General features: G+C 44.4%; 1 protein-coding gene across 3 annotated transcripts in view; it reads right to left on the bottom strand.

Annotated features, from left to right (window-relative positions):
* Nucleotides 1–7,081: 7,081 nt before the first annotated feature.
* The window catches only part of LOC139756360 (maltase-glucoamylase-like), a 70,762-nt gene continuing 62,657 nt past the window's right edge, over nt 7,082–15,186 (bottom strand). For all 3 annotated transcript variants that reach the window (XM_071675729.1, XM_071675740.1, XM_071675748.1), the window contains exons 37-40: nt 14,675–14,817; nt 12,721–12,862; nt 9,853–10,116; nt 7,082–7,575 (exon numbers count right to left, since the gene is read on the bottom strand). In XM_071675729.1, the coding sequence (XP_071531830.1) occupies nt 7,300–7,575; nt 9,853–10,116; nt 12,721–12,862; nt 14,675–14,817 (825 nt within the window). In that variant the 3' untranslated portion in view covers nt 7,082–7,299. The remainder of the gene's footprint in view (nt 7,576–9,852; nt 10,117–12,720; nt 12,863–14,674; nt 14,818–15,186) is intronic.

Here is a 15,186-nt window from a genome sequence, read left to right as displayed (position 1 = left end):
TTCAAATTACAGAGGTATAAGTTTGTTGAGTATTCCTGGGAAATTATATGGGAGGGTATTGATTGAAAGGATAAAGGCATGTACAGAGCATGAGATTGGAGAAGTGGTAGAGGATGTGTGGATCAGGTGTTTGCTTTCAAGAATGTATGTGAGAAATACTTAGAAAAACATATGGATTTGTATATAGCATATATGGATCTGGAGAAGGCATATGATAGAGTTGATAGAGATTCTTTGTGGAAGGTATTAAGAGTATATGGTGTGGGAGGTAAGCTGCTAGAAGCAGTAAAAAGTTTTTATCAAGGATGTAAGGCATGTGTATGAGTAGGAAGAGAGGAAAGTGATTGGTTCCCAGTGAATGTTTGTTTGCATCAGGTGTGTGATGTCTCCATGGCTTTTTAATTTGTTTATGGGTGGGGTTGTTAGGGAGTGGATGCAAGAGTTTTGGAAAGAGGAGCAAGTATGCAGTCTGTTGTGGATGAGAGGTCTTGGGAAGTGAGTCAGTTGTTGTTCACTGATGATATAGTGCTGGTGGCTGATTTGGGTGAGAAACTGCAGAAGTTGGTGGCTGAGTTTGGTAAAGTGTGTGAAAGAAGAAAGCTGAGAGTGAATGTGAATAAGAGCAAGGTTATTAGGTTCAGTAGGGTTGAGGGACAAGTTAATTGGGGGGTAAGTTTGAATGGAGAAAAACTGGAGGAAGTGAAGTGTTTTAGATATCTGGGAGTGGATTTGGCAGTGGAAGGAACCATGGAAGTGGAAGTGAGTCACAGGGTGGGGGAGGGGGCAAAGGTTCTTTGAGTGTTGAAGAATGTGTGGAACGCGAGAATGTTATCTTGGATAGCAAAAATGGGTATGTTTGAAGTAATAGTGGTTCCATCAATGTTATATGGTTGCGAGGCATGGGCTATAGATAGGGTTGTGCATAGGAGGGTGGATGTGATGGAAATGAGATGTTTGAGGACAATATGTGGTGTGAGGTGGTTTGATTAAGTAATGAAAAAGTAAAAGAGATGTGTGATAATAAAAAGAGTGTGGTTGAGAGAGCAGAAGAGGGTGTTTTGAAATGGTTTGGTCACATGGAGAGAATGAGTGAGTAAAGATTGACAAAGAGGATATATGTGTCGGAGGTGGAGGGAAGGAGGAGAAGTGGGAAACCAAATTGGAGGTGGAAGGATGGAGTGAAAAAGATTTTGAGCAATCAGGGCCTGAACGTACAGGAGGGTGAATGTTGTGCAAGGAATAGAATGAAATGGAATGATGTGGTATACTGGGGTTGTGAACATACAGGAGGGTGAAAGGTGTGCAAGGAATAGAGTGAATTGGAATGATGTGGTATACCGGGGTTGACGTGCTGTCACATGAGTGAACCAGGGCATGTGAAGCGTCTGGGGTGAACCATAGAAAGGTTTATGGGGTCTGGATGTGGAAAGGGAGCTGTGGTTTCAGTGTGTTACACATGACAGCTAGAGACGAGTATGAATGAATGTGGCCTTTGTTGTCTATTCCTAGCGCTACCTCACAAGTGCGCGGGGGAAGGGGGTGCCATTTCATGTGTGGCGGGGTGGTAAGGGGAATGGATAAAGGCAGCAAGTATGGATATGTACATGTGTATATATGTGTATGTCTGTGTATGTATATGTTGAAATGTATAGGTATGTAAATGTGCATGTGTAGGCGTTTATGCACATACATGTGTATGTTGGTGGGTTGGGCCATTCTTTTGTTTGTTTCTTTGCCCAACCTCACTAACGCGGGAGACAGCAACTAAGTATAAATTAAAGTAAATAAGGAAGTGTTTCATTATATTTCAATTTTAATGCAAAATTTTTTTGTACTAAAAAATTCCCAACATTTTTTGGTATATTTATGAGGGCATTAGATTTGCTTAACACCTCAGTATAAGGACCATATTTCATATTGAATACAATGATTAAGTATTTGATTAGTTACTCTTTGAAAAGATTATTCTATTATTGGCTTCATATTTGATGGGTATCTATCAGCTTAGGGAAACATTATGAGATATTTTCCACATATGAGTGGGAAGAGAGGAAAGTGATTGGTTCTCAGTGAATGTCAGTTTGCAGCAGGGGTGCGTGATGTCTCCATGGTTGCTTAATTTGTTTATGGATGGGGTTGTTAGGGAGGTGAATGTGAGAGTTTTGGAGAGAGGGATAAGTAAGCAGTGTGTTGTGGATGAGAGGGCTTGGGAAGTGAGTCACTTGTTGTTTGTTGATGATACAGCACTGGTGGCTGATTCGGATGAGAAACTGCAGAAGCTGGTGACTGAGTTTAGTAAAGTGTGTGAAAGAAGAAAGCCGAGGGTAAATGTGAATAAGAGCAAGGTTATTAGGTACAGTAGGGTAGAGGGACAAGTCAGTTAGGAGGGTAAGTTTGAATGGAGAAAAACTGAAGAAAGTGAAGTGTTTTAGACATCTGGGAGTGGATTTGGCAGCAGATGGAACCATGGAAACAGAAGTGAGTCACAGGGTGGGGGAGGGGGCGAAAGTTCTGGGAGTGTTGAAAGATGTGTGGAAGGCGAGAACATTATCTCGGAAAGCAAAAATGGGTTATGTTTGAAGGAATAGTGGTTCTGTCAATGTTATATGTTTGCGAGGTGTGGGCTATAGATAGGTTGTGCGGAGGAGGGTGGATGTGTTGGAAATGAGATGTTTGAGGATAAGATGTGGTGTGAGGTGGTTTGATTGAGTAAGTAATGAAAGGGTAACAGAGATGTGTGGTAATAAAAAGAGTGTGGTTGAGAGAGCAGAAGAGGGTGTTTTGAAATGGTTTGGTTACATGGAGAGAATGAGTGAGGAAAGATTGACAAAGAGGATATATGTGTCAGAGGTGGTGGGAATGAAGAGAAGTGGGAAACCAAATTGGAGGTGGATGGAGTGAAAAAAGATTTTGAGCGATTGGGGCCTGAACATGCAGGAGGGTGAAAGGCATACAAGGATTAGAGTGAATTGGAACGATGTAGTATACTAGGGTTGATGTGCGGTCAATGGATTGAACCAGAGCATGTGGAGCATCTGGGGTAAACCATGGAAAGTTTTGTGGGGCCTGGATGTGGAAAGGGAGCTGTGGTTTTGGTGCATTATACATGACAGCTTGAGACTGAGTGTAAACAAATGTGGCCTTTGTTGTCTTTTCCTAGTGTTACCTCACGTGCGTGCAGGGGAAGGGGTTGTCATTTCATGTTTGGCGGGGTGGCGACGGGAATAAATAAAGGCAGCAAGTGTGAATTATGTACATGGAAAGTTTTGTGGGGCCTGGATGTGGAAAGGGAGCTGTGGTTTCGATGCCATGTTTACCAAATGGCATCCTAGCTTCGTCTCTTCAATGTATATCAACTGACTTATATTTCTCTCTTGTGTCTCCCCTGATGATGTGAGTATTACACGAAAGTGCGCTTGGGAACTTATCGTGTTTCATTTTCCCCGTGGACCCATAGGAACATGTATATATATATATGTATATCTCTGTGTAAGTATATATATGTATACATTGAAATGTAGAGGTATGTATATGTGCATGTGTGGACGTGTATGTAATACATGTGTATGTAGGTGTGTTGTGCCATTCTTTCTTCTGTTTCCTTGCGCTACCTCGTTAACGCGGGAGACAGCGACAAAGTATAATAAAAAATGAAAAAAAGAATTGTTTGTTAAACAGAGAAGAGGTAGTGAAAGCTTTGTGGAAGGTGAAAGCTGGCAAGGCAGCAGGTTTGGATAGTATTGCAGGGGAATTTATTAAAAGAGGGGGTGACTGTGTAGTTGATTGGTTGGTGAGGATATTCAGTGTATGTATGGTTCATGGTGAATTGCCTGAGGATTGGTGGAATGCATGCATAGTGCCATTGTACAAAGGCAAAGGAGATAAAGCTAAGTGTTCAAATTACAGAGGTATAAGTTTGTTGATTATTCCTAGGAAATTGTATAGGAGGGTATTGATTGAGAGGGTAAAGGCATGTAGAGCGCCTCAGATTGGGGAAGAGCAGTGCAGTTTCAAAAGTGGTAGAGGATGTGTGGATCAGGTGTCTGCTTTGAAGAATGGATGTGAGAAATACTTAGAAAAACAAATGGATTTGTTTGTAGCATTTATGTATCTGGAGAAGGCATATGATAGAGTTGATAGAGATGCTCTGTGGAAAGTATTAAGGGTATATGGTGCAGGAGGTAAGTTGCTAGAAGCAGTGAAAAGTTTTTATCGAGGATGTAAGGCATGTGTACGACTAGTAAGAGAGAAAAGTGATTGGTTCCCATTGAATGTCAGTTTGTGGCAGGGGTGTGCTGATGTCTCCATGATTGTTTAATTTGTTTCTGGATGGGGTTGTTAGGGAGGTGAATGCAAGAATTTTGGAGAGAAGGTTCAAGTTTGCAGTCTGTTATGGATGAGAGGGCTTGGAAGCGAGTCAGTTGTTGTTCACTGATGATACAGTGCTGGTGGCTGATTCGGGTGAGAAACTGTAGAAGCTGATGACTGAGTTTGGTAAAGTGTGTGAAAGAAGAAAGCTGAGAGTAAATGTGAATAAAAGCAAGGTTATTAGGACCAGTAGGGTTGAGGGACAAGTCAGTTGGAGGTAAGTTTGAATGGAGAAAAACTGGAGGAAGTGAAGTGTTTTAGATATCTGGGAGTGGATTTGGCAGTGGATGGAACCATGGAGGCAGAAGTGAGTCACAGGGTGGGGGAGGGGGCGAAAGTTCTGGGAGCATTGAAAAATGTGTGGAAGGTGAGAATGTTATCTTGGAAAGCAAAAATGGAATAGTGGTTCCAACAATGTTATATGGTTGCAAGGCGTGGGGTATAGATAAAGGTGTGCAAAGAAGGGTGGATGTGTTGGAAATGAGATGTTTGAGGACAATATGTGGTGTGAGGTGGTTTGATCGAGTAAGTAATGAAAGGGTAAGAGAGATGTGTGGTAATAAAAAGAGTGTGGTTGAGAGAGCAGAAGAGGGTGTTTTGAAATGGTTTGGTCACATGGAGAGAATGAGTAAGGAAAGATTGACATAGATGATATATGTGTCAGAGGTGGAGGGAATGAGAAGTAGGAGATCAAATTGGAGATGGAAAGATAGAGTGAAAAAGATTTTGAGCGATTGGGGTCTATACATGCAGGAGGGTGAAAGGCATGCAAGGAATTGAGTGAATTGGAACGATGTCATATACTGGGGTCGAGGTGCTGTCAATGGATTGAACTAGGGCATGTGAAGCGTCTCGGGTAACCTCATGGAAAGTGTTGTGGGAGCTGTGGTTTCGGTGCATTATACATGACAGCTAGAGACTGAGTGTGAATGAATGTGGCCTTTGTTTTTTTTTCCTACCGCTACCTTGCGCGCATGGGGGGGAGTGTTTTTTTTTCCTACCGCTACCTTGCGCGCATGGGGGGGAGGGAGTTGTCATTTCATGTGTGGCGTGGTGGGGACGGGAATGAATAAAGGCAGCAAGTATGAATTATGTACATGTGTATATATGTATATGTCTGTATATATATATATATTTTTTTTTTTTTGCTTTTGTCGATGTTCCCGGTTTGCGTGGTAGCGCAAGGAAACAACGAAGAAATGGCCCAACCACCCCCCATACTCATGTATATATATATTTTTTTTTTTTGCTTTGTCGCTGTCTCCCGCGTTTGCGAGGTAGCGCAAGGAAACAGACGAAAGAAATGGCCCAACCCACCCCCATACACATGTATATACATACGTCCACACACGCAAATATACATACCTACACAGCTTTCCATGGTTTACCCCAGACGCTTCACATGCCCTGATTCAATCCACTGACAGCACGTCAACCCCGGTATACCACATCGATCCAGTTCACTCTATTCCTTGCCCTCCTTTCACCCTCCTGCATGTTCAGGCCGCGATCACACAAAATCTTTTTCACTCCATCTTTCCACCTCCAATTTGGTCTCCCACTTCTCCTCGTTCCCTCCACCTCCGACACATATATCCTCTTGGTCAATCTTTCCTCACTCATTCTCTCCATGTGCCCAAACCATTTCAAAGCACCCTCTTCTGCTCTCTCAACCACGCTCTTTTTATTTCCACACATCTCTCTTACCCTTACGTTACTTACTCGATCAAACCACCTCACACCACACATTGTCCTCAAACATCTCATTTCCAGCACATCCATCCTCCTGCGCACACCTCTATCCATAGCCCACTCTATCCATAGTCTGTATATATATATATTATATATATATATATATATATATATATATATATATATATATATATATATATATATATATGTATATGTTGAAATGTATAGGTATGTATATGTGCGTGTGTGGACATGTATGTATATGCATGTGTATGTGGTTGGGTTTGGCCATTTTTCCGTCTATTTCCTTGCGCTACCTCGCTAACGCGGGAAATGGCGAATAGTATGAAAGAAAGAAAAAAAGAAAAGATATATATATGCTCAAGTCACAGACATTCAACCCTTTTGTATTATGGTGGTGTACTTTAACCTTTTTTTTTTTTAGGTCCTTCTTGTCTTTAAGTTCCCCGTGAGACTGCCGGGGTAATAGATTTTGACCCTGTAACCCCTTTTCGTGACCTGATTCTGCTCTAAGTGTCCCTTTAGATATAGATGTAATTGATAAGGTCATTTCTCACCCTTAATTGCTCCGTATTGGATCATTTGGCCTTTTTAATGGGGTATGTATGGTACATTGGCTTTCACAGTTGGATTTTATGCTCTCAGTGGTGCTTGTGTTGTACATAGGCGCATACAGTGGGGAATTTACTGTAAATGGTCGTCTTCCTTGGGGATTGTGATATTCGTGCTTCCGCACTGGGAATTGTGGGGAGTGTCGACTTCCACAGAGGGGTTTATGCCGTATATGAGCATCCACAGTGGGGAACGTGTGGTATATGGTCGTCCTCATTGGTGGATGTGGGGCAAATAGTTGTCCCCAGTGGTGATTGTGGGGTAGGTGGTCGTCCTTAGTGGTGATTGTGGAGTAGATGGTCGTTTCAAGTGGGGCTTTGTTTGGTGCGTGGGCGACATAAGTGGGTCGTAGAGTATAACATGTCCCATGCGGGTTAGGAAATGGTACTGGAGAGAGAGAGAGAGAGAGAGAGAGAGAGAGAGAGAGAGAGAGAGAGAGAGAGAGAGAGAGAGAGAGAGAGCTGAAAGATTTGATATTGATATTATTGACGTGTTTTTTCCCCTTCATTTGTCGTTCATCTTTGTGTGTGTGTGTGTGTGTGTGTGTGTGTGTGTGTGACCATACCATAAGGGTCATGGCCTCAGTGTAGATAGCTTCATACCACCTCAGCTTATGTCAACAGTATAGTACCAGATGTCCATCAGTTCGATGGTGAAATTCCTTTTGAGTTCGATATCGACGGCGACTCGGAGTCTCATGGCCTGGACCTCATAGGTAAAGTTGTTCGTGAGGTCGATCTCATGGCTCAGGAGATCGTCTCCCTCTTGCTTCAGGAAGATGGCTGAGGGCTTCATCTCGACTCCCAGGAACTCCAAGTCCATCAGCCTTAGTCCATCGAGGTTTCCGTTCACATTTTCCACCACACTCATCGTGAGGAGGTTCTGTAATAATAGTGGTCATATTTATATAGATTTGTTAAGGATCGGGGCATGGTGGGTTCGGTTGCATTCAGAAGAATCTGAATTTTGATTTCTAGTGCTGAAAGAAAACATTCTCAACTGTTCCAGTCGATTAGACACAATTTATATAAGACTCACAGTGACAAATATAGAATTAGGTGGTGGTTTATGGGGGAGGAATGTTATTGTGGGCATCTTGTTGATTCCGAATTATTGATGGCAATGCACTGTTGATGTTGCCATAACCTCACTGGGACCCAGGGATGATTGTTCAGTTACAAAGGGGCCCGAGAATAAACCCACTTTCGTTTGTAAGTTGGGAAAATAATCTTTTACTCATTTGATGTCTACTTATGTCACTTCATATTGTAGGGATGGATTCTCTGCCATCAAAATACTGAATAAACTTTAGTATTGTAATTCAGCAGATGATACTCTTAGCATTTATTTAGAAGTGCATCATATCTTGAAGCGCTTCCTCCCCCACACCTGCAGAGGTCAAGTAAACCTCCCCCATGGGTTGAGGGAGGCTTCACAGTTACCATCTGAAGCCTCACAGGCGAGGGGGGTTGTCATTCCTTGTCATCAAAACCTGTTGTTGACCTGATTCAAGATCTTTTTTTTTTTTACTGCTTAACATGAGCGAAACGTGACGGGCCTCTGTGGTGTATCGGTTAGCATGCATGGGCGACCAGGGGTCAGAGCACGCATAGGTTCGAATCCCAGTCACCGCAATGGGCCCACACTCCACCCAGCTCTTCATCCTCATCTTGGGGCTGTGGTGTGTATAAGTACAACGCATAGGAGTAAAGACACGGCAAAGACATTCATGGTTAGGAGACGGGACGATAAGAGTGTAAAAGCTCTCTCCCCGACACACAAACAGTAATCACAAATAGTAATTATAAATGGTGATTACACATAGTAATCACAGGACTCGAGCAACTGGTCTCAACTGCAGGAGTGGTAGGATCAGGTACGAGTGAGGACGCAATCAGGTAGTTATAGAAGCATTCTGGAGAATTATAGAGGTGTCCTTGGGGATTACAGATGTATCGCAGGGGATTATGCAGATTTCTTAGGGGATTATACAGGTCTTAGGGGAATTTATAGAGGTGTACTAGGGGATTATACAGGTGTCCTAGTGCATTCTAAGGAGTCTTAGGGGGATTATACAGGTGTCCTAGTGCATTATACAGGAGTCTTAGGGGATTATACAGGTGTCCTAGGGATTATAGAGGTATCTTAGGGCATTATACAGGTGTCCTAGGGAATTACAGAGGATAGTGAGAGATCCAGAGGGATTACCTACACCTTTATAATCCTGCGGGATTACAGAAGTAAAGGAGGAGATTACAGATTGTACTGGGGAGTTATAGAAGTATGATTTAAAATTATAGAGTTGAAGGGGGAGATTATAGAGACTCCAGGGTGAAGATGTTTTATGCACGACGTACGACCTCTGAACATGACGTTACGACCCTTGAACACGACGGTACGACCCCTGAGCACGACGGTACGACCCTTGAACACGACGGTACGAACCCTGAGCGCGACGTTACGACCCTTGGACACGACGGTACGACCCCTGAGCGCGACGTTACGACTCTTGAACACGACGGTACGACCCCTGAGCGCGACGTTACGACCATTGAACACGACGGTACGACCCCTGAGCGCGACGTTACGACCCTTGAACACGACGGTACGACCCCTGAGCGCGACGTTACGACCCTTGAACACGACGGCACGACCCTTGAACACGGCGGTACGACCCATGAGCACGACGGTGCGACCCTTGAACACGACGATACGACCCTTGAACACGACGATACTGCCCTTGAACACGACGATACGACCCTTGAACACGACGATACGACCCTTGGGTCTACTGGCTTGGCTTTGGGGTCCATCCCCTTAACGATCAGGTCGTAGATCAGGCCCTCGTACCTAAGAGTCGTACTGTTGTGTTCAAAGGGTCGTGCGATAACGATAATATTCTCCCTGGGATCGTACGCTGTGTAACCTACCTCCACGGTCAACCTCTCACTCTTCCTCAGCCAACCTCACACGCTTTCCAAGCTAACCCCCCACTGTAGCCAACTTCATAGCCAACCTCACTGTAGCCAGACTCACTGCATCCAACCTCACACATATCCAAGGCCAACCTCACTGTAGCCAACCCCATAATAGCTAGCCTCGCCCACCTTCCCTCAACCCTAGCCCACCCTTGATCCCCAAACAACCCCAGTGACTCACCTGCACGAAGGAGAACTCCACCAGGCCGAGGTCCCTCTCAGGCACTGTGTCTATGCCCTCACCATCGTCCCAGAAGAGCAGCCCTGAGGCCCTGCGGTCCAGCCCTATGGCCACCAGGAGCCCAAAGGGCTCCTTCCTGGACAGCTGGGTGTTCAGGGCTGGTCGCTGAGTTGGAAGGACGTGGCCCCCACGTATATGGAGGGGAATTATGTTCCTCGGAGCGGATACGTTGAGGTATTCCCCAGGCCATTCGATAGGCGTGCCCTGTAAAGGAGGAAGAACATGTTATGTTTGCTATATATGATGGTATACTCTGGTATACTGTGGTATATTGTGGTATACCATGGTATACCGGGGTTGTATTCTGTTTTACTCTACTGGATTGTAATTTCAATGGCCCAGTGAACACGACGGTACGACGCTTTTGTACGATGGTGCGACTCTTGTGCACGGCGGTACGACGCTTGTGCACAACGGTACGACCCTTGGGTATGATAGCCAGGCCTTTGATTTGACCCTTAAGGGCCTTTGACCTCACCGTTATGTGCCTGGTCGAAAGGCCAGGCTATCATTTGCAAGGATCGTCCAGTTGTGCTCAGGGGTCGTATCGTCGTGCTCAAGGGTCGTACCGTCGTGCTCAAGGGTCGTTCCCTCGTCCTCAAGGGTCGTTAAAGTTGCCCTTAGAAGGCAGACATCGACAGCCAAGGGCTTGATTTAGGTAGCACTGATTACATCACAGAGGCCAAAGAAATACATGAGAGTACAGGAGGGAATGTATGTTAGACATGTTGAATAATTACACAGAATGAGGCGTGACGCTGAAATTGACGTAATCATCGTCATACGAACCAATAATTAATGAATGACGGATGGAGAGCAGTGAGGTAGGATAATCTGCGGAAAGAGAAGGACATTTGAATGGTTTTAAGTCGAATTATCCTGTATAAGACCAGGCTTAACTGCTGTGATACAGTAGAGGCGAAATTAGGATGGAGGTGATTAGGATGAAGTTACTAGTTGTAATAAGGTTACTGATTAGGGCAAGACTGGCTTAGTGATTAGGGTAGGTCAGAGGAATGGATTGGGGTTATTGATCTGGGTGGGATGAATGACTGGGGCCCGGTAGGGACTGAGATGGATTTCATGATTGGGATGGTGTCATTAAGGTGAATTTTAATGACTGTATTTAGACCTGAACAATTAAGTAACCATGCAGCTGAGACATTTGATCATGATTGTGTGAGAAGTAGTGCGATGCCCTCAAAACTGGGATTGTACAGGTCCTCTGTGAGAGTGTGAAAGTGATGATTCTCTCTCTCTCTCTCTCTCTCTCTCTCTCTCTCTCTCTCTCTCTCTCTCTCTCTCTCTCTCTCTCTCTCTCTCCTTCTTCTTCTTCTTCTTTGGCATTAGTGAAAAACACGTAGTGGTGTAATAGAAAAATACACAAGAGCGGGTAGCGGAGAGAAGGAAATGAAAGAATAAAAGTGGAGAAATGTATAACAGCTGAAGACAAAAGGATAGAGTGATGATGAATAGATGAAGAAGGGCATAATAGAAGAAGAAAGTCGGGGGGAGAATCATACAAGGTGTAGAATGAATGAAAGAAAGAGGGAATGATAGTAAGAGAAAAAAATAACTAAAGAAGGTTAAGGAGAACGATGGAAGGCATAAAGAAGGAGGAAGAGGGAAGGATAGTAGTGGGAGGGAGGAAAATGATGTATGGAAATAAAGGTAAAAGTTGGTAGGAAGAGTAATTTGTTCTTGGGGAAAGTGATGATACCAGCAGCCAGGCTGGTGGGTGACGGGCACAGTTTGTCCTATTTATAGTCCAGGTTTTAGAAGATTTGCCCTCCAGTCCAGGCCAGGTGATGTTGATGAGACGAAGGCAATCTTTACGTGGTGGGGATGTCGCAATGTTTACACTTTCGAAGATGAATGAGGACACATTATCTTTCACAAGAGTAATTGATAATTATTTTTTTGTGGGGTAAAGATACTGAAGCATTTTCTGGTCTCTTTTATAAAGTCTTTCATTGTTTAGCATCACGGAAATTGCTTAATACATTCACCATCTTCCTCATAACTCTACCTTGCAATACTCCTCAATTTCATCTTACGAGGAGAACTTGGAATTTACTCATGACTAAAAGTATTTAATGCCCTTTATCTATTCAGAGTCTTGACCGGCCAAGAGATGTATTCTTATTTGTGAATATCTTTTTTTTCATGTTTGATCCTCATTATTATTTATATTGTCCATTTCTAAGCTCTTTTAGTCTTTCGCTTCTCTCTTCTAGGTGTTATTTCTGCCTCTATTTTTCATTTGTGTGTTTAATTTATGTACCGTCTTAAATGCTGCCCATGTCACCATCACGGCTGGGCTCAGGTGAGAAAGGTCGCGCTTTCCTACCCAGGAGTCGTACTGTCTTTTGTTTAAGGGTCGTCCTGTCGTGATCAGAGGATCGTGCCTTTGTGTTTAAGAGGTCGTACAGTTATGCTGGTAGTCGTGCTATGCCTCGATTTGACTCTCTCGTACCATAACTCGACCAGGTTGTCTGGTAGTCGTACCATACCTCGACACGACTCTGGTTGTCGTACCATACCTCGACCAGATTGTCTGGTAGTCGTAACATACCTCGACCAGATCGTCTGGTATTCGTAACATACTTCGACCAGATTGTCTGGTAGTCGTGCCATACCTCGACACGACTCTCTGGTTGTTATACCTCGACCATAGTTACTTTATGGTAGACGTAACAAGACCAGACTTCCCTTATCGTGGTCGTACCAAAACTCGACCAGACTCACCTTACGTTAGTCGTCCCCTCCCATGAAGTGGTCGTACCTCGCCACGACCAGGAGACTCACCGTGTAGTAGTCGTACCAGGCATCGTATGGGAAGTAGACGACCCTCTCGACGACCCCCTCCTGCAGCACGGGGGAGATCATGAAGGCGGAACCCCACAGGAACTGGTCGTCCACGCTCAAAGTACGACGGTCTCTTGGGAATCTGGAATGAGAATATTCCTAGTTAGGAAACAAGCTTGAAGAATACCTTGATATGAAACTCCTTGAGTACCGGCGGTACGACCTTTGAGCACGACAGTACTACCTTTGAACACGGCGGTACGACCCATTGAACACGGTGGTACGACTTTGGAGCAGAACTTACGACCTTTACTATGACTTTTGACCTGACCCATAAGGTCAACTAGAATGTTTACTAGTAATAGGCGTGCCACTAGCTAGATGATTTGTTAGGACGACTACCACTTGTTAGAAGTTTTGTTAGGACGACTACCACTTGTTAGAAGGTTGTTAGGACGACTACCACTTGTTAGAAGGTTTGTTAGGACGACTACCACTTGTTAGAAGGTTTGTTAGGACGGCTACCACTTGTTAGAAGGTTTGTTAGGACGACTACCACTTGTTAGAAGGTTGTTAGGACGACTACCACTTGTTAGAAGGCTTGTTAGGACGACTGCCACTTGTTAAAAGGTTTGTTAGGACGACTACCACTTGTTAGAAGGATTGTTAGGGCGACTACCATTTGTTAGAGGGCTTGTTAGGACGACCACCACTTGTTAGAAGGTTTATTAGGACGACTACCACTTGTTAGAAGGTTTATTAGGGCGACTACCATTTGTTAGAGGGCTTGTTAGGACGACCACCACTTGCGCTACCGCTAGGCTCTGATCACTACTATAGGGGTCTACATCGGTCATTTCCCATCAGGCTCACACAGCCAGCAGATAGCATTTTACCGAACCTAACTCTAGGGGCGATCATAGCCTAGCGGTAGCGCTCCCGCCTGTTACACAGGGGTCCCGGGTTCGATCCTGGCTGTTGGAGGTTTGTATGTTCTCTGAAAGTACGCGTTCATATGCACTTTGTTCGTATTCATATACCTCCGCGTTGTACAGTTAGGTTCGGAAAAATGCTATCTGCTGGCTGTGTGAGCCTGATGGGAAATGACTAGTGGAGACCCCGTTGCTCACCAACGTGAGACGAAAAGTATTCGAGTACATAGTATTCGAATAGTCAATTCCCTATTTGGGATAATCATAGCCTAGCGGTAGCGCTCCCGCCTGCCACGCAGGGGTCCCGGGTTCGTGGTGAAGGAATCAGCTGATGTCACTAGACCTATCAGCTGATTGCAGTAAACAAAGTCCTGAGTGTTGACACGAAGGGATTCTTTTTCCACAAATGAATTGCAATGACATTTGTGTAGGAATTGATGAATTACACCTGTATATTGTGAAGGAGTCGATGAATAACACAGTATACGAGAAATCAAAGGAAGTAAACGAATGAACATACATCAAGGAAATATATAATTCAGCAGCCATAGACAACAGAAAGTGTATCGAATATATGCAACCTGCTTAATCAGCTGACCATGATAACATGCAGGAGGCTGTTTGCTGAGCTGAGGGGTCAATAACAGCTCAGTCAGCAGACTGTTGGCAGTGGGAAATTACTTGTGAATGAGGCAGACATCGGTGAGTAAAGCAGGTGACATCACATGGTACATAAGCTGACATCGCTGCACCGTCAGACGCCACTGAAGGAGTTATGACACAGTGATGAAGTTGACCATCTGATTGAATGAATCAACGTACTTCACTGAGGGGATCAGCTGACTCCAGTGAACGAGGACGGGCATCAGCTGACTCAAGTAAACAAAGACACACATCACCTGACGAGACAGTCATCAGCTGACTCCAGTGAACAAAGACAGACATCAGCTGACTCTAGTAAACAAAGACATACATCAGTTGACGAGACAGTCATCAGCTGACTCTAGTAAACAAAGACTTACTCGTGCAGTAATGGCCTGACGACGGTGCGTCCCTCGGTGTTGGCTTGGTAGAAGAGCGTGTACAAGTACGGCAGCAGACGGTAGCGAATCTCCAGTGCCGCCTTGGACGACTTGCCCACCGTGTCAGGCCACAGGCCCGGGTCCTGAGGGGAGGCGAGGCGAGTCACACAGATGAGAATTACCTTGATCGGTGTGTAGAACTGACGTTGCAGAGAATGAGAGTAAGGGAAATGTATAGAATATGGATAGAAATGTGTTTGATGCACGGTAGAAGAAGGAAACAGTACTGAGAAGGTACAATAAGGAAACTGTACTGAGAAGGTACAGAGACATATGGACAATGCTGATAGAGAAATGTAGCTCAGAAGTGAACAGAACACTCGTCAGAAATATAGGATTTAAGTCATACAAAGAGTCTCAGCCTGTAACTCTAATTTGAGAGACAGACATGCACTTGAAGAGCGAGTTTTGAGGATTATTTCATCACCCACACACTAGTTGGTCAATATGTC

This window comes from Panulirus ornatus, chromosome 2 (assembly GCF_036320965.1).
Source record: "Panulirus ornatus isolate Po-2019 chromosome 2, ASM3632096v1, whole genome shotgun sequence".
NCBI classification, from domain to species: Eukaryota; Metazoa; Arthropoda; class Malacostraca; order Decapoda; family Palinuridae; genus Panulirus; species Panulirus ornatus.
The sequence above is the reverse complement of the archived record's forward strand: the minus strand, read 5'-3'. Positions and strand labels throughout refer to the sequence as shown.